A 17,826-nucleotide genomic window follows, 5' to 3' on the forward strand; every position below is an offset into this window, starting at 1 on the left:
ATGAAAGATAAACGAAGAACATGCCTCTTGGCCTTACAATTACAAGGTAACCACAGAGTACAACCTTACCAGTGACTCCATCTTTTTTATAAAGTTGTACAATGGATATTACATTCCAAATCTAAAAAGCTGGTGGAAAGTACAAATAAAAAAAGCTGAAGAAATGTAGTTACACCAATTAGATTTCAAATAGGTTTAACAATCAGAAAAGATGTTTGGAGCCTGGAACATGGAAAGTACTTCTGCAGACAAGAGATTCAAATAGCAAGCCCTCCAGCTTTAGGCCTCTTGTCCAGGGTATGGGCGAGGCTCCTCTGGTGGACGAGGCTTTGATGCTCACCCTGATTTCTCCTTCCACCCCTGGAGACCTTCAGATCCCCCTCCTAGTCTTGCCTGCCCCCCTTGCCGGTGCTCCTTGACATGAGTGATGTTGAGCCAGCCACACCCACTCAGCCACACCCTCCTGGCCCTTTGAGGGCAACCATAATGCTGATGCTCAATGAAATTGAGTTTGATACCTCTGATCTACAGATTTACTAAAACACAAAGAAGTAATGAATTAAGCAATTTTGTGATAAAAGCAACAGCCTTAATTTTATATGCAGAGGTATGAAATTGCAAAGTTACTTAAATATTCTTTGAATAATTGTAAAAACATTTTTTCTACTAAGATATACTAACAAGTACACCAATAATATGTTTCATCTTATTAAAACAAATTAGAACTGAATGCTGGTTCAGTTTTCTTACCTTTTCATAAATTTTACTAATATCTTCATTTGAGCTGAATACCAGTTGTACTGATCCACATCCAGAAGCCCATACAATTTTTTGCACTGCTCTAATAACACAAATATCAGGAATAAACTTTGAAGCCTGAAAACCGAAACAGAAAAATATAATAAGTAATCTACCATTTCACACATTATAAGTATGTATTTAAAAGTGAATCCATAGTACGGAAACAGAATTAGTTAAAGACTATACGATAAAGTGGGCACAAAATTTTGAAGAACCAATAATGTTGGATACATGGGAAAAGATTTGGGTAAGAAATGTAAAATTTACACAAGCCCCAAATTTGAGAGAAAACTTTTATAAGATGTTTTATAGATGGCATTTAGATCCTAAAAAACTGGCCTCTATGTATCCGAATTTACAATCTAAATGCTGGAGATGTGATTGTGCTGATGCTACATACTATCATATATGGTGGACTTGTAAAAAGGTTAAAGCATTTTGGATAAAAATATGGTGGATTATGCAAAATGTTCTTAAAAAAAGGATAAAGTTTACCCCTGAGTTATTTTTGTTAGGTATAATTACTGATTGTACAGTTATAGAGGCTAACCTGATTTTGCATTTAATAACCGCAGCAAGACTGCTGGTGGCACAATACTGGAAGAAGGAAGATTTGCCTACTATTCAAGAATGGACATTAAAAGTAACAAACTTAGCAGAGATGGCTATAATATCAGCATATCTCAAGGGCCATTCCAATGAGATATAAATTGGAGTGGAAAAGATGGATTGACTATACTCAAAATAAATATGGGACTAAGAAATTCCAGATAGTTTATGACTGAAGAAACAAGGAATGACATAATCTGTTTAGAGCTAGCCTAGCAAAGAGGAGTTAAAGCTCAAATGAAAGATGATATTAACTTTTTTTAGTTTATTTTAGAATATTTTTGTTAAAGATTTATACCCTGTATTGGTTCTGGGAAGTCGGGGGGTGGGGAGTGGGGTGGGGGTGGGGTTTGGGTGGGGAGGGGAGGGGGAGGGAAGTAAACATTTGTAAAAGTTTTTTTTTCAAAATTTTCAATTAAAAAAAAAGTGAATCCATAGTCCAGCAATCCATAGTTTTGTATCACTCACAGAAACACAATTTAGTTACCTAAATTAGCTTAATCATCTACTGCAGCCAATCCCAGTCTTCAAGCCAAAGAGTTTGGAAGTGCTCAATATCTAACCATACTAACCTCATCAGATATTTGCTGTGCAAGGCGTATTGCTACATTTCTTAACATGCACTCTGAAGTTGGATTGGGAATGTTCTGCAGAGCAGTTTGCAACACCACCGCCTGGTCATGAGTCGCTTGGTTGATCTGCAACAATTTATGTTCATTTATTAGTATTATTAAATGGATAACACATTCTGTTCAACAGTAAAAGTATATTCAGAACATTTTTTTCCACTTCTTTTATACAAATACAACCAAAAATATTAATATGAATGTTCATTTATCCTTATGATATGAAGTTTATTAAAATAGTACTGTACAGATAATTTCTCTATGACAGATTTCATCTCATACAAACTTTTAATATCATCGTATTATAAAACTTAATGCAACTGAAAAAGTCATGTCACTTTTTTCAGTGCTGATGTAACTGAAAGGTCATTAAATGAACTGCTGTTAAGTTGAGGACTTCCCGTACTTTCTTTTCCATCATAAATCCTGAGTTGTTGTCTGTTTGTCTGTATGTCTATTTACAAGTCTATGATGCTCAATGCAAACAAGACATTAAGCAACTTTCAAAATAGTACAAACTTTGGAATAAAACAAATATAAAATTTGTAGCACAAACCAAACAGATATTAAGAAAACCTTTCATATTCATCATCACTCCAAAAAATTACACTACCAGTAATCAGCCAATCACTGGATATAAGGGTAGGAACCTTATATCATTTTATCAGTTCCTAATGGCTTTTAAATAACCAGATCTTAATGGTTTTCCTAAAAGCCAGCATAGTTAATGATATTTGAATGCAGGTAAGATTAAGATTTATGAATTTTCACTTCTCACTTATGCTATTCTCTGTTTACTTATTTACTATCCTTTCACTGGCACCTTACCAACTGTGATCATTAAATGGCTCCTGATGGAGAAATAAGCCTTATGTGATCAAAAGGTCCAAACAATTATTTCAAATTTAAGATAACAGCAGGAAGCATTCATACAGAAAATAATGTATGCTAATAAAATGACAAAGGAGAGGAAATAAAACCTAGTTTCCAGAACTCTAGATAAATTTATTTCGTTCAAATGCCAATGGGAAAAGTAAATGAGAACAGGATTTGAATAGGTATTTTTTTAAAAAAGGATTGGAAACTGTGTCTTTAACTTTCTTCTTTATTTATATTGTTTCTAACACTTTTTATTTTTCGATTTTTTAACTTTACTTTTTTGTTGTTTAGTTATTCAAAAATAAAAATTATACAAAAATAATTATGGTTACCGGTGACATTGGGCTTGTACCCTCTACAACTGGTTGACAAGCTTCTGCCACAGCTCTTACGTGGCCATAACCAATTGCAGTCAGCAGTAGCTTTGCTATTTTTAAAGCATTTAGGTAGGCCCCCCTTCTTGTTTCCATATCTGCATTTGGCAAGAAATTATTTCTAGTCAGCATACTCAACACCAGAGGTAAGCCACCACTTTTTAAGAAATTGAACTGAAAGTCAGTAGCATCTTCTCCCAGAGGCAAATTGGCAGGCATTAACAAGGCATAAACTACCTGGAAAATATAGAGAAAAAAAATACAAAAATGTCACTTTAATAAAATTGCTTTCAAAACTCAGTCATTAGACAGCAGGATTGTGTATGTGTGTGCATGCGCGCGCACGCACATATATACATACATAAATACATTCACACACACACACACACACACATTAATATGATGATGATAATATCAAGATCCAAAAACTGAATTTGAAAGATTGTGGCATAAACTGCCTGCGAGGGCCCCAGTAGTTATTGACACGCTGGATGCCATACCAAAAAAATCTTGGACAGCACTTAGTAAATATATGATTGACAAAAATTTCCACATGTCTATTGCAAAAGGCAATACTGCTTGATCTGCACATATACTACCCTGATATACTATGACATACTAGTTGGAAAGAATCAATTGCATATGAAGATCAACATTGGCTAAAGAACTAACAGCTGTGATTTCACATTTTTTATACATAGCAATAATAATTGTATTATATGTTTAAGGCCACCCAACTTCCAGAAACCCCAGGTTTTCCCTATGTCCCTTGTCTAAAAATCTCAAAATTAAATAATATATTAATATTATTATTATTAATAATATAAGGAATAAATAAGCCCCCCTCTCAAATGATATCTACAATTCCACAAACCAGAACCCAGAGACATTTCAGTCCTTGGGAGAAGGGCGGCATATAAATCTAATAAACCTAAACCTAAATAACATAAGAAGATTTTTTTTTAAAAAAAATATAGTATTAAATTAATCACTTCGGGAAAATGTTATCTCAAAATAATTACAAGCTTCTTTCTTTCAGTTATTAAAACGATGCCTGAATACCAGAAACATTTAAAAAAAAAATCAACGCTGGAGTGATACATGTCTTTTTTTTCTTCCATTCAATTGTGTCCACTTCTCAGAAATTGCCTGGACAAGTTTGTAGTTTTCTTGTGAAGGTTTTTCAAGAAGTGGTTTCCCATTTCCTCCTTCTTATGGTTGAGAGAAAGTGACTGGTTCAATGCCACTGCAGCCAGCTTTGTGGCCAAAGACTTATGGTCTTCTGATTTCTATCTTGATGCTTTAACCACTAAGCCAAACTGGCTCTACACTTAGCCAAAATATTAACTCTACACAAACCTCTGTAAGATATAGCACTTGTGAAGCAGAAGGTCCAAAGAACAGAGAATCAAGGGATGGACTAAGGCTGCTGTCCCCAAGTTTTGCATGGTCTAAACAGATAGCTCTTAATTTCTCTATAGTAGTATTATCTGAAATATATAAAACAAAATTTAAAAATTATTCTTCCCCTCAAATATTAAGAAAAACATATTGATTTCACAAAACATCTTTAAAACTGAAATACACTGAAGTTACCTCAGAAATCAAACATCAAAAATATTTCTGAAATGTTTTGACTTTATAACCTACATTTTTCAGGACTACATGACTACAGTGCTTGCCCAAGAAAACCTGTTTTTAAAGGTACTGCTATCAGATATAACAAATATGCTCACACCAGAAAATACTTTTCCCTTTTTGGATCTAAGTATAAACTTCTATTATATAACGTGCTAATTTTGAACTTTAATTAGAATTAAGTAAGCAGCATTGATTATTGTGCAGTAGTACGTTTAACAGCATATAGTAGATATGAAAAGTCTATACACTCCTGTTAAAATATCAGGTTTTTGAGATATAAAAGACAGAGACAAATCACTTCAGAATTTTTCCACTGTTAATACAACATATAAGCTGCACAATTCAATGGAAAAATAAACAAATCTTTCAGGGCAGAAAAATAAAAAAACCTTAAAATAATACGGATACAATAAATATGCACATCTTCTTATAAATAGGAATATAGATGTGTTCAGAATTAACCAATCACATTCAAACTCATATTAAACAGTAGTCAGTATACACCTGCCATCAATTAGTGTCTCTGATCAAGCTTATATAAAGTTCAGTTGTTTTAATAGGATTGTCCTGACATTTACTCAGTTGCCTCTTAGAGAAAAAGCCATGGTCTGCTAAGAGTTTACAAAGCATCAAAGGGATCTCGTTGTTGGAAGGCATCAGTCACAAAAAAAGGGTACAAAAATTTCCAAGGTATTGGCTATACCATGGAACACAATGAAGACGGTCATCAAGAAGTGGAGAAAACATCTATATCATTACTCAATATAGATTATAACATTTTTATTAAAATACTAGGGAATAGGTTAATGTTGGTTATTCAGCAATTGATTCATAATGATCAAACAGGTTTTATTCAAGGGAGAAAAATGAGAAGCTATGTAAGACTAATTCTCAATACATTAGAATACCTGGGAAAGAACAACCAAATCCCTGCTGCGCTTATATTTTTAGATGCTGAGAAAGCCTTTGATCGAGTGAATTGGCAATTCCTGCTGAAAATATTGCAAAAAATGCAAATAGGAGAGCACTTTTTACAATCAATTAAAGCAATATATCAGGAAGAAAGCTCAAATCATAATTAATGGAAGTCTAACAGATTCATTTAAAATTGAGAAAGGTACAAGGCAGGGTTGTCCCTTATCCCCATTATTGTTTATCATAACTTTGGAACTATTGTTGAATAAAATACTGGGTTCAGAGGACTTACAAGGAATCAAGATTAGGCAGCAAGAATATAGAGTACGGGCGTTTGCGGATGATTTGGTTATAACATTAACCCAAGGAATCTAGCAAGATTTTAATGAATAAGATTAATCAATATGGCCAAGTGTCAGGATTTAAAATAAACTTAGGGAAAACAAAGATATTAGTTACAAATATGAACACTAAACAAAGGGATGAACTATAAGGAATGACAGGATGTGAAATAGTTAAAAAAGTCAAATATTTAGGAGTTTATATTTCAACCTCAAATGGGAAGTTATACAAGTACAATTACGAACCACTATGGCATAGTATACAGGCAGAGATGAAAAAATGGGAGAAACTACAGTTATCTTTGCTGGGAAGAATAGCAGCAGTGAAAATGAATATTCTATCTAAATTTTTATTTCTTTTCCAAATGCTACCAATACTTAAAAAAGATGTGAACATGTTAGAATGGCAGAAAGGCATTAATAAATTTGTATGGGCAGGGAAGAAGCCGAGAGTAAAACTAAAAATAATGCAAGATGGGCGTGAGAGAGGAGGCTTGAAATTACCCAATTGAAAACCATATTATGAAGCAGTAGTTTTATCTGTAATTAGTGACTGGATTAACTTAACAGATGATAGAATACTTAATATTGAAGGGCATGATTTGGTATATGGTTGGCATGCTTATAAGCATAAGAATTTCAAAAGTCATATTTTAAGGAATGCTCTACTGCGGGACTGGAAAAAATATCAATACAAACTAAATGATAAGATACCCATGTGGGCAATTCCCAGACACGCAATAGAAAATATGAACATAGTACAAAAACAGGATGTAACTACTTACAGACAGCTTCTTACCTTAGAAAGAGGTGTACTACAATTAAAACCCTTGGATGTACTAAAAGAGGAAAAGGTAATTCAAACATGGTTTCAGTACGGGCAGTTACAGGCCAGATGGAAAATAGATCAAAAAATTGGCTTTATGCAAGTCGAGGATAATTTACTTAAACAAATTAGAGATCAAAGTCCAATGCATATAAAGAGATTATATAATGTATTAATAGAAATGGACTCGGAAACAGAATTAGTTAAAGACTATACGATAAAGTGGGCACAAAATTTTGAAGAACCAATAATGTTGGATACATGGGAAAAGATTTGGGTAAGAAATGTAAAATTTACATAAGCCCAAAACTTGAGAGAAAACTTTTATAAGATGTTTTATAGATGGCATTTAGATCCTAAAAAATTGGCTTCTATGTATCCGAATTTACAACCTAAATGCTGGAGATGTGATTGTGTGGACACTGCATACTATCATATATGGTGGACTTGTAAAAAGGTTAAAGCATTTTGAATAAAAATAAGGTGGATTATGCAAAATGTTCTTTAAAAAAGGATAAAGTTTACCCCTCAGTTATTTTTGTTAGGTATAATTACTGATTGTACAGTTGTAGAGATTAATCTTAATAACTTAATAACTTCAGCTAGATTGTTGGTGACGCAATACTGGAAGAAGGAAGATTTGCCTACTATTCAAGAATGGACATTGAAAGTAACAAACCTAGCTGAGATGGCCAAAATATCTGCATATCTTAAGGACCATTCAAACGAGAGATACAAACTGGAGTGGAAAAGATGGATTGACTATTCTCAAAACAAATATGGAACTAAGAAATCCCAGATAGCTTATGATTAGAGACCAGGAATTATAAATTGTCTAGAGCTAGTCCAGCAAGGAGGAGCTAAAGCTCAATTGAAAGATGTTATTAACTATCTTTTTTTTTTTAAAGTGTATTTTAGATTGTCTTTGTTGAAGATTTATACCCTGTATTGGTTCTGGGAAGTCGGGGGGGGGGGGGGAGAAGGTTGGGGGGGGGGGTAGGGAAGCAAATATTTGTAAAAGTTTGTTTTTTAAAATGCTTATTAAAAAAATAAAACCTCTGTAAATATGGCAAAAAAAAAGAAGTGGAGAAAACACGGCACAAGAGTGACATTACCAAGGACTGGTCCCTCAAAAATTCATGAAACAAAGAGAAAACTGGTTTGAGAGGTTGCCAAGATGCCTACAGCAACATTAAATGAGCTGCAGAAATTTTTGGCAAGTACTGATTGTGTACTACATGTGACAACAATCTCCCATATTCTTCATATGCCTGGGCTGTGGGATAGAATGGCAAGACAGAGGCCTTTTCCTATAATAAAAAACATTCAAGCCCAGCTACATTTTCCAAAACAAAATGTGTAATCTATATCAAACGTGTTATGTATGGTCTGATGAATTATGGTCATAATTCCAAGGTGGATAAAAATCTATGATTTTTTTAAAAAAAATAAAAAATGGGATTTAAAAAAAATTAAATCGGATTTTTTTATTTTTATCAAATTTATTTTAATAAAATGATTTTGGAGTAAAAATCTAACAGTTTTCTACTTAAGATACATTAATAATTTAGTTTATTCAGCATGAAATGGAGCTTAGTTATGCAGCATGAGGCTGTATATTCTACAATATTCTGACTGTCGATGAGTCAACAGTGGATCAGAGGAGGAGCCGCTGCGGGACAGAGATGACAGTTGCTCATAAAAATTATGATTTATATAGTTGATTTAAATCAAGCCTTTTTACTAGTGATTAAAATTGTGATTTAAATCAAATCCACCCTATATAATTCAAAAAAATATGTTTGGCAAAAAATAATACTACACATCAAAAGTACACATGGTGAAGCATGGTGGTGGCAGCATTATGCTTTGGGTCTACTTTTCTTCAGTTAGAACTGGGGCTTTAATCAAAGTCGAAGGAATTATGTTGTTGTTAGTTGCGAAGTCATGTCCGACCCATCGTAACTGCGTGGACAAAGTTCTTCCTGTCCTCTACCATCCTCTGGAGCCCATTTCACCTCACATCTACTGCTTCGGTGACTCCATCCAGCCACCTTATTCTCTGTCGTCCCCCCCCCCCTTCTTCTTTTGCCTTCATTCTTTCCCAGCATTAGGCTCTTATCCAGTGAGTCCTTCCTTCTCATTTGGTGGCCAAAGTATTTGAGTTTCATCTTCAGGATCTGGCCTTGTAAAGAGCAGTCAGGGTTGATACCCTCTAGGACTGACCGGTTTGATCGTCTTGCAGTCCAAGGAACTCACAGGAGTCTTCTTCAGCACCATAGTTCTAACGCCTCAATTCTTTGGTGCTCGACCTTTCTTACGGTCCAACTTTCACAGCCATACATTGCAACTGGGAAAACAATAGTCTTGACTATACACACTTTTGTTGGCAGGGTGATGTGTTTGCTTTTTAGTTTGCTGTCTAGATTTGCCACAGCTTTCCTGTTTCCCATCTGTGGTGATCTTGGAGCCCAGGAAAATAAAATCTGTCATTTCTTCCCCATCTATTTGCCAGGAATTAAGAGGGTTGGATGCCATGATCTTGTTTTATTAATGTTGAGTTTCAAGCAAACTTTTACACTCTCCTTCTTCACCTGCAACAAGAGGCTCTTTAGTTCCTCTTCACTTTCTGCCATTAGAGTGGTATCATCTGCATATCTGAGGTTGTTGATATTTCTCCCGACAATCTCAATTCCAACTTTTGATTTGGCGAACCCTGCCTTTCTCATGATGTGCTCTGCATATAAGTTAAATAGGCAGGGCGACAGTATACAGCCTTCCCAGACTCCTTTCCCAATTTTGAACTAATCAGTGGTTCTGTGTCCAGTTCTCACTGTTGCTTCTTGACCCACATATAGGTTTCTCAAGAGACAAATAAAATGGTCTGGCACTTCCATCTCTTTAAGAACTTGCCACAACTTGTTGTGATCCACATAATCAAAGGTTTTAGCATAGTCATGAAGCAGAAGTAGATGTTTTTCTGAAACTCCCAAGCTTTCTCTGTGATCTAGCATGTGTTGGCAATTTGACCTCTAGTTTCTCTGCCTGTTCAAAATCCTGCCTGTACTTCTGGTAGTTCTTGATCCACATACTGCTGGAGCAATATTGATTTTGAGTTTAACTTTACTAGCATGGGAAATGAGTGCAAGGTGCAGTAGTTTGAACATTCTTTGGCATTGCCTTTCTTTGGGATTGGAATGTAAACGGACCTTTTTCAATCCCCTGGTCACTGTTGAGTTTTCCAAATTTGCTAGCAAATTGGGTGCAGCACTTTTACTGCATCGTCTTTTAAGATTTTGAATAACTTAGCTGGAACATGGTTACCTCCACTGGATTTGTTGTTGCTGAGATTTTTTAAGGCCCATTTGACTTCACATTCTAGGATGTCTGGCTCAAGGTCAGTGGTTATCATGGTTATCATGGTTATCAAGGAGATTAAGCTCGTTCTTATATAGTTCTGTGTAATTTTGCCACCTCTTCTTTTTAAATTATAAACAGTCCCAAATATTAGTCAATTTTTGCACAAAATCTTCAGGCCTCTGCTAAAACACTGAAGATGAATTTCACCTTTCAACATATAACCCAAAGCAAGTCGACTGGAAGTTCTCCAGCTGGACAGATGTGGGGGTGGGCTCTCAAGAATCTCACATGAATCCTGTCTGACAAACCATCTCTGAGATCTTTTTTAGATCGGAACCCCCCTGGAGGGGGAGCGAAGAAGGGGCAGCGTCTCATCAGACCAAGGGGGAGGAAACAGGTTCCTTGCAGGTCAGAGATTTGCCCTCTGAATCGGAGTAGGGGTGGCAGCATGGCAACATGCTGCACAAGAAGCTGACTTACAGGCAAAGCACATGAACAGGAGTGTGAGGAAGAGATGAAAGGCAGGTAAGAAAATTAATCTAACCCACAGTCATAAATCAAACTTGGAAAAGGTAAAGACTCTTGAGAGCATAAATAATATTGATGGTCAGACTGGGATTTTTTTCAAAAAGAAAGCAAGCCATTTGTTTGAAACAATTCGGACAGAAAGCAGAGACAAACCCTCTTAAATACTAACTTGAAATTTGGCTTCCCACTTGAAAAGATTGTTTTTAAAGGAATCTAGGAGTGTGAAGATTTATTTTGTATGAGTGTCTTTTAACTAACATATCTTAAGCAATCCCAATTAATGAGAGATGGAATGCAACAAGGGAGAAAAATCAAGAAAAAAAGCACTATCTCCTCATTGACAACTGATAACCTAATCTTTCTTGTGTGGGAAATTCTAATTAACCAACCACAGTAAATCAGAACTTGGAAAAGCAGGAGACGAAGAAGAAACATACCTGAGATTGGCTGTATGCAAGCTTGTTCCAATTAATATATTTTGAGCAGCTATGACCAACAAGAGGTGAAGAGTAGCAAGGAAAGGCAATAATAACAGAGTCAAGAACTGGGAAATGCGAAGTTTTTTTCCCCTTCCTTTTTTTTCTGCAAAAGATTAAGATGGCTCCAGCTTCTCTTCCGGTTTCACAGTAGTTGAATTAACTAAATTTAAGGTGGACCAGAACCTTGAAATAAGACTTGTGTAACTAACTGCAAATTTGGAACTGGACATTAAGGAAGAACAAAAGACCAAGATGGCTCCCATTGCTCTTCTCCACAGCAGCTGAACTAGATAAATTTAAGGTGGATCAGAACTCTGAAAATAAGAACTGTATAACTAACTGTAACTTTGGAATTAGACATTATGGAAAGCTGGGAATTTGAAGAACTATGTGAAATTATTTTTATATATCTATATATCTATATCTATCTATCTCTATCTCTAATCTATATCTATCTATCTATCTATCTATCTAATCTATCTATCATCTATCTATCTATCTATCTATCTATCTATCTATCTATCTATCTATCTATAATTAAAATCAAGCTAAATAGAATTCTGAACTCAGAGAAGTAGGTATTTAAAGAAGAAAGCAAAGAAGAAGGGGGGCAAGATAATGAAGGGATAGAAATAGAGGGAAATAAAAAGCAGAGAAAAAGCTTCATTGGATTTGGCAGTGGTATAGGGAAAATTGTAAAAGTGGGATGTGTCCCAACAAAAGGAAATAATAAGCAGACAAAATATGTTTTGGAGGTTGTCAGTGGTGTTAGGAATATAATCTAATGGTTGGGTTGCCAATATATAACTCATGTAACAATGCTATACCTGTTTCTTTAAATCATACTGTAAAATGTGATTGGTTGCTGTTTTCCTCAATCGGCCATAAGAGGGAGCCAGAATTACTATTAGCTCTCTGTTTGTTAGATGCTGGGCTGATCTGATCTGAGTGTTTTGGAAGCTGGCTGTTAGAAAGTGCCATGAGCTATTGTAAGTTTTGCAACTGCTAGCAAACTTTGAATACCGGACTGTTTGTATGTTTATGGACTATGTTATTTGGATTATCCCTCAACTGAAAGACATTGATGACTGACTGTCTTATCCGTGTATGACTTGGACTGTTTGATGGACTCTGATACCTCTATTTCCACAAAAGTAAAAGCCTATTTAAACTGCAGTGTCTCTGTATGTTGGTTTGTGTGTTCTCCAACACAACTCTCACAACACTTCTCTGAACGCACTCGCTCTCCCAACGGGGAGCTTACCTAACACTGGTTATGGGCCCAGAGTGTACCAGACGTAGCTAAAGGGGAGTTGGGGTTGATACACAATACCGTATACAGACAGCTATTTACTGTAGTGATTGTTACTATCCTGGAGAAGATGGCGAGCGACCCATCAACAAGCCTATCGATGATAACCCGGTTGGATGGAACAAACTATGTTTCCTGGTCTATGAAATGCAGTCTACTCCTGCATAGGGAAGGTTTATGGGATGCTGTACAGAATCCACCAGATATAACTGCTTGGAATCCAGATAACGATGAAGATGCTAAGAAGATAGCAGATTTTCAGCGATGCAACGAACGGGAGTTGTGTATTATTGGTCTAACACAGAATGACCAACAATTAGTTCATATTCATGGAGAAAATTCTGCTGCAAGATGTTGGGAGAATTTGAAGAGAATTTATGTACGTGACACTGTAGGTGCACACATACATCTCACACACAAACTGTTTAGGGCACGTCTTCTGAGAGGTGGAGATATGTTAGCTCATTTAACCTTTATGAAAGGGGTTTTCCAGGAGCTACATGAAAAAGAACTAATTTTTTCTGAGCTACATCAAGTTTATATCATACTCTCCTCACTGGATGAGAGTTATGATGTTTTTGTATCTTCTCTTGAAGTCCTAACCCGAAATGAACTAACATTGACTGACATTACTGCACGACTGTTGGAAGATTCAAGAAGAAGGATGGAGAGGGAACAACTGAGAGAGAAACCAGCACAACATGAGGAGTCACCTTCTACTGCCTATACTGTTCGAAAATGTTTCTCTTGTGGGGCTAAGGAACATATAGCTAGATTCTGTAAAAAGGCAAAACCACAGAGCTCCGGAAGAGCTAGAAAAAATGCTAATGTCCACTTGGCTATGTAAATTTTGGCTATGTCTAGCAATGCACCAGTAAACCATGATTTGTGGGTTATTGATAGCGGAGCATCACAGTGCATCGCTAGAGATAGAAAAAGGTTTGTAAAAATGACCACGAGCAAGGAACATGTATTTTTGGCAAATGGATGGAAGGTGAGGGCGTCTGGTGAAGGTAGTGCATGTTGTTCATTCCTAAATGAGCACTTACCAATGTTATATGTACCTAACCTGAAATTCAACTTACTATCAGTTAGGGCTCTGGTTAACATTGGCTATGTGGTAACCTTTAGGGGAGACATCCGTATTATTGAAAAGCTGGATAACAGGGTTATTGCTACTTTAAAAAACGGTTTGTATGTTATACCGGATGGCCAGATGGCTAACACAGCTTATCATGTTAAATCCCATAATGAATGCATACATTTACTACATAGATCCATGGGGCACATTAATTTCAAGATGCTGCAATAAACTGTTAAGTTGGCAGAAGGAGTAAAATTAAAACCATACGGAAAATATTTAAACTGAAATGTATGCAATCAGGAGAAAAAAAAGTTACTCCAGCAAACAGACTGAATGGTTTTAAAACAAAGGAACCTCTGGAGGTTGTTTTTGCTGATATAATAGGACCTTTAAAACCCAGTTTGGGAGGTGCCTGTTATGTTTTGAGTATCATGGATCATTATTCCCGATATTGTTTCTGTTACTTAATGAAAAACAAAACAGAAATGTTTCAGCATTTCTTTCATTGGCTGAGGTTTGCGGAAAGAAAGATGAAAGCCAAGGTTATTACTGTAGTTACTGATAATGGGATGGAGTTTACCAATTATAAATTCCAAACAATGTTAAGAACAACTGGAATCGAGCACAAACGTTCTGCTCCTTATAGGCCACAACATAACTCGTTTGTAGAATGAAGGGGGCAAACATTACAGGCCATGGCTCGAACTATGATAGCTGATTCAGGTTTGCCGGAAACAATGTGGGGTGAAGCTATGATGTGTAGTAACCATGTTTTAGATAATGTGGTGAATACAACAACCGGTGAATTGCCATTCACTAGGTGGCATGGCAGAAAACCAGATCTGAGTTACCTACATACATTTGGAGCCCCAGCATGGGTGCATATACCATCACAAGTGAGACTGAAAGGGCAACATAGAGCTCGACAGTTATTTTTGTAGGATATGAGGCTAACCATAGATCATTTAGGTTTTGGGAGAAGGGCACAGCTAAGATTTACTGTAGCGCTAGTGCTAAGTTTATAGAACACCTGGGGTGGAATAAATTAGAAACAAATGATAATTTAATTATCGACACCCAAGTAGTCACTAATGATGAGGTAGGAAAACCAGTAATTAAAGAAATTAAGGAAGAGGTTTTTTTTTTAGTATTTAGTATTTTATTGTCACTTATAGGCCGCCCTTTTCCCTGAGGGGACTCAGGGCGGCTTACAACTCATGGGAAGGGGGTGCAAGACAGAATTTACCAGGGGGACTTCCTGGGGGCGTGGCCTGTTGCCGAGGAGGGCTCCACCGAGCTCCTCAGAGATCTGGTTTGTATATCTAAATAAGATCATAGATAGCACCCCTTTTTGGCTAAGAAAGGGGCAGGGAGGATAGCTCCGTAGGCTAGGGTCTATTCGTAAGCCACAGCCTTTTTCTTTTTTTGGCTGTGGAAAGAGATTAGATCCAGCCGAAGCGGAGCTTTTATCTCCAGCCATTTCTTCTCAGCTGCCTTTTTTTTTTTGGCAGCCCCAGACAGGCTAGCCCCCCCCAGGACAAAACAAAGTTTTTTCAAGCTAGAATTGATACGGGAGGGTACCACCCCTGTGAGATTTATGCTTTTATTACTATCTTAAATACCAGCACCATTCGTCTTAGAGACTTCTTTGTCTAAATAGACCTCAAAATGGCGATTTCTCTCCGTGGATGATTACTGGATGTACTTAGCCGGGTTTATCTTCCTGCAGACCGCTCCTTAACAAAATAAACTCTTCTTCTTTGGAAATAGAGGGGAGCGAAGCGCTGCTTACTTGTTTATTTATTATGGCACCCAGATCAAAGAAGCGTCTTGCTACAAATGTGTCTAAAGAATTTAAAGAATTTTTTCTGGAAACACAGCCTTTGTCTCCTACGCCCTCTACTGGAGAATTTTTAACACAGGAATATCTCTTTAAAATGTTTAATGCCTTTAAGCAAGAAATTAAGGAATTTGTATTGGAACTTTATGATGATCTAAAATCTAAAGTTAATCAAATGAAGGCGAATACGTTTGCAGCCGTGTCTGCCCTGTCAGATTACTCTGCTGAAATAGAGAACAAATTGGAAAGTCTGGAGAAGGCTAATTTTAATTTGACTACCAATATTCAAATTTTACAACAAAAAGTTAGAGATAACGAAGAACAGCTTATGACGATAAATTTTAATAGGAAGGCATTTGCAATAAGAGTCAGAGGATTCCGTGAAAAGGAGCAAGAGAATTTGAAACAGACCTTTGCTGAAGCCTTCAGCCATGCGCTGGGAAGCCCGGGACTTAACTTTGATTGGCAGATTCGGAAAATCTATCGCCAGAACTCATTGATAGCGGAACAGCGACAGCTCCCGAGGGACATAATTATACATTTCTCTACAAAAGAATCTAGAAATGCGATTGTGCAAAAGTTTCATAACAGTTTCCGAGTTGACAGCCAGGACCTGATTGTTTTCAAAGATATTCCTTTTCAGATGCTGAAGGCAAGAAGGGACTACACCTTTTTAACTAAGGAGCTTAGGAGTCAACAGATTCGATACAGATGGGAGGCCCCTGCCGGTATCACGGTTACATTTGAGAATCAAAGATTTTGTCTTAACTCTGTTTCGGAGGCTCAAGATTTCTATTGTAGGATTCTGAAGGCGGGACTTCCTGACGCGCTTGGAAGAGAGGAGAGACAAGCGGAAGGAGAAGGCAAGCGGCTGGCCATGTGGCTGCAAGATGGAGGGGGTAGCCCCTCCTCCCTCGGAGAAGCAGAAAAACGGAGATCAAGAATTTAGACACTTCAAAATGCTTGCTAAAGTTGAGGACTGAATGGGGGTTTGAGACCTCTCTCCGGTAGAAAAAGCGGACTAATTTTTATCAGAAGGGAAAGCTGGGTGAAACTACTTTGAGCTAGATTTTAAATTAACGTTAGCATAAATTTGATAGTGGTAAACATCAGGCAAGTAAGGGATGAGGGTAAAATTTACGTTGTTTAAAGCTTATTAGAACAGAAAGCCGGTTGGGATTATCTTAAGATAAATGTAAAAAGAATGCGGAATGATTTATGTTGTTTAAACTTTGTTAGATGGGACTATTTTAAAATAGAAGGTTAACTGACTCTTGCTGAAAGTATTATTTGAATATGATCCATGTTATTTAACCTTTATTTGAAGGGAAAGTTGGTTGAAATCGCTCTGAGTTACATTTTAAACAAATGCTAGTATAAATTTGATAGTGGTAAATATCAGACAAGTAAGGGATGAGGGTAAAATGCATGTGGAATGAACTACGTTATTTGTGGTAAACATCAGACAAGCAAGGGATGAGGGTAAAATTTACGTTGTTTAAAGCTTATTAGAACAGAAAGCCGCTTGGGATTATCTTAAGATAAGTGTAAAAAGAATGCGGAATGATTTATGTTGTTTAAACTTTGTTAGAAGGGACTACCTTAAAATAGAAGGTTAACTGACTCTTGCTGAAAGTATTATTTGAATATGTGGAATGATCCATGCTACTTAAATCGCTCTGAGTTATATTTTAAACAAATGCTAGTATAAATCTGATAGTGGTAAATATCAGACAAGTGAGGGATGAGGGTAAAATGCATGTGGAATGAACTAAGTTATTTAAATCCTATTAGAAGAGGAAGTCGGTTGGAATTATCTTAAGATAGAAATTGATTCCTGTGTAAAGTAATATCTGATCTACGCTGCTTAACTTTACTAAGAAGGGGAAGTTTGGTTAGATTATTTTGAATTACTGTTTGAAAAGGGGGTAAAGAAAGATCATTTACGCTGTTTAAATTTTACTAGAAGGGAAAGTTTGATTACTTGTCTGTAAAGTTATATTTGAATATATGGCATGAACCACGTTGCTTAAATTTTATTGGAAGGGATCATGAGGTTTAGGAAGAGGAACGGGAGAATCTACAGAAGGTTGGGGTAAATAGCAAAGAAGTAAGAGACGAGAATAAAATATAGATAGAATGATTTATACTATTTAAGCATAGATAAAGATGGGGGGCTGAGATCAACACAAAGAGTGGTTTCTTTTTTTT

The 17,826-nt window shown here is 36.4% G+C and overlaps 1 protein-coding gene across 2 annotated transcripts in view; it reads right to left on the bottom strand.

Moving 5' to 3' along the window:
• The window catches only part of USP9X (ubiquitin specific peptidase 9 X-linked), a 192,375-nt gene that overhangs the window by 66,777 nt on the left and 107,772 nt on the right, over positions 1–17,826 (bottom strand). For both annotated transcript variants that reach the window (XM_032219596.1, XM_032219595.1), the window contains exons 23-26: positions 4,649–4,779; positions 3,248–3,526; positions 1,983–2,108; positions 751–876 (exon numbers count right to left, since the gene is read on the bottom strand). In XM_032219596.1, the coding sequence (XP_032075487.1) occupies positions 751–876; positions 1,983–2,108; positions 3,248–3,526; positions 4,649–4,779 (662 nt within the window). The remainder of the gene's footprint in view (positions 1–750; positions 877–1,982; positions 2,109–3,247; positions 3,527–4,648; positions 4,780–17,826) is intronic.

This window comes from Thamnophis elegans, chromosome 6 (genome assembly GCF_009769535.1).
Source record: "Thamnophis elegans isolate rThaEle1 chromosome 6, rThaEle1.pri, whole genome shotgun sequence".
Lineage (NCBI taxonomy): Eukaryota > Metazoa > Chordata > Lepidosauria > Squamata > Colubridae > Thamnophis > Thamnophis elegans.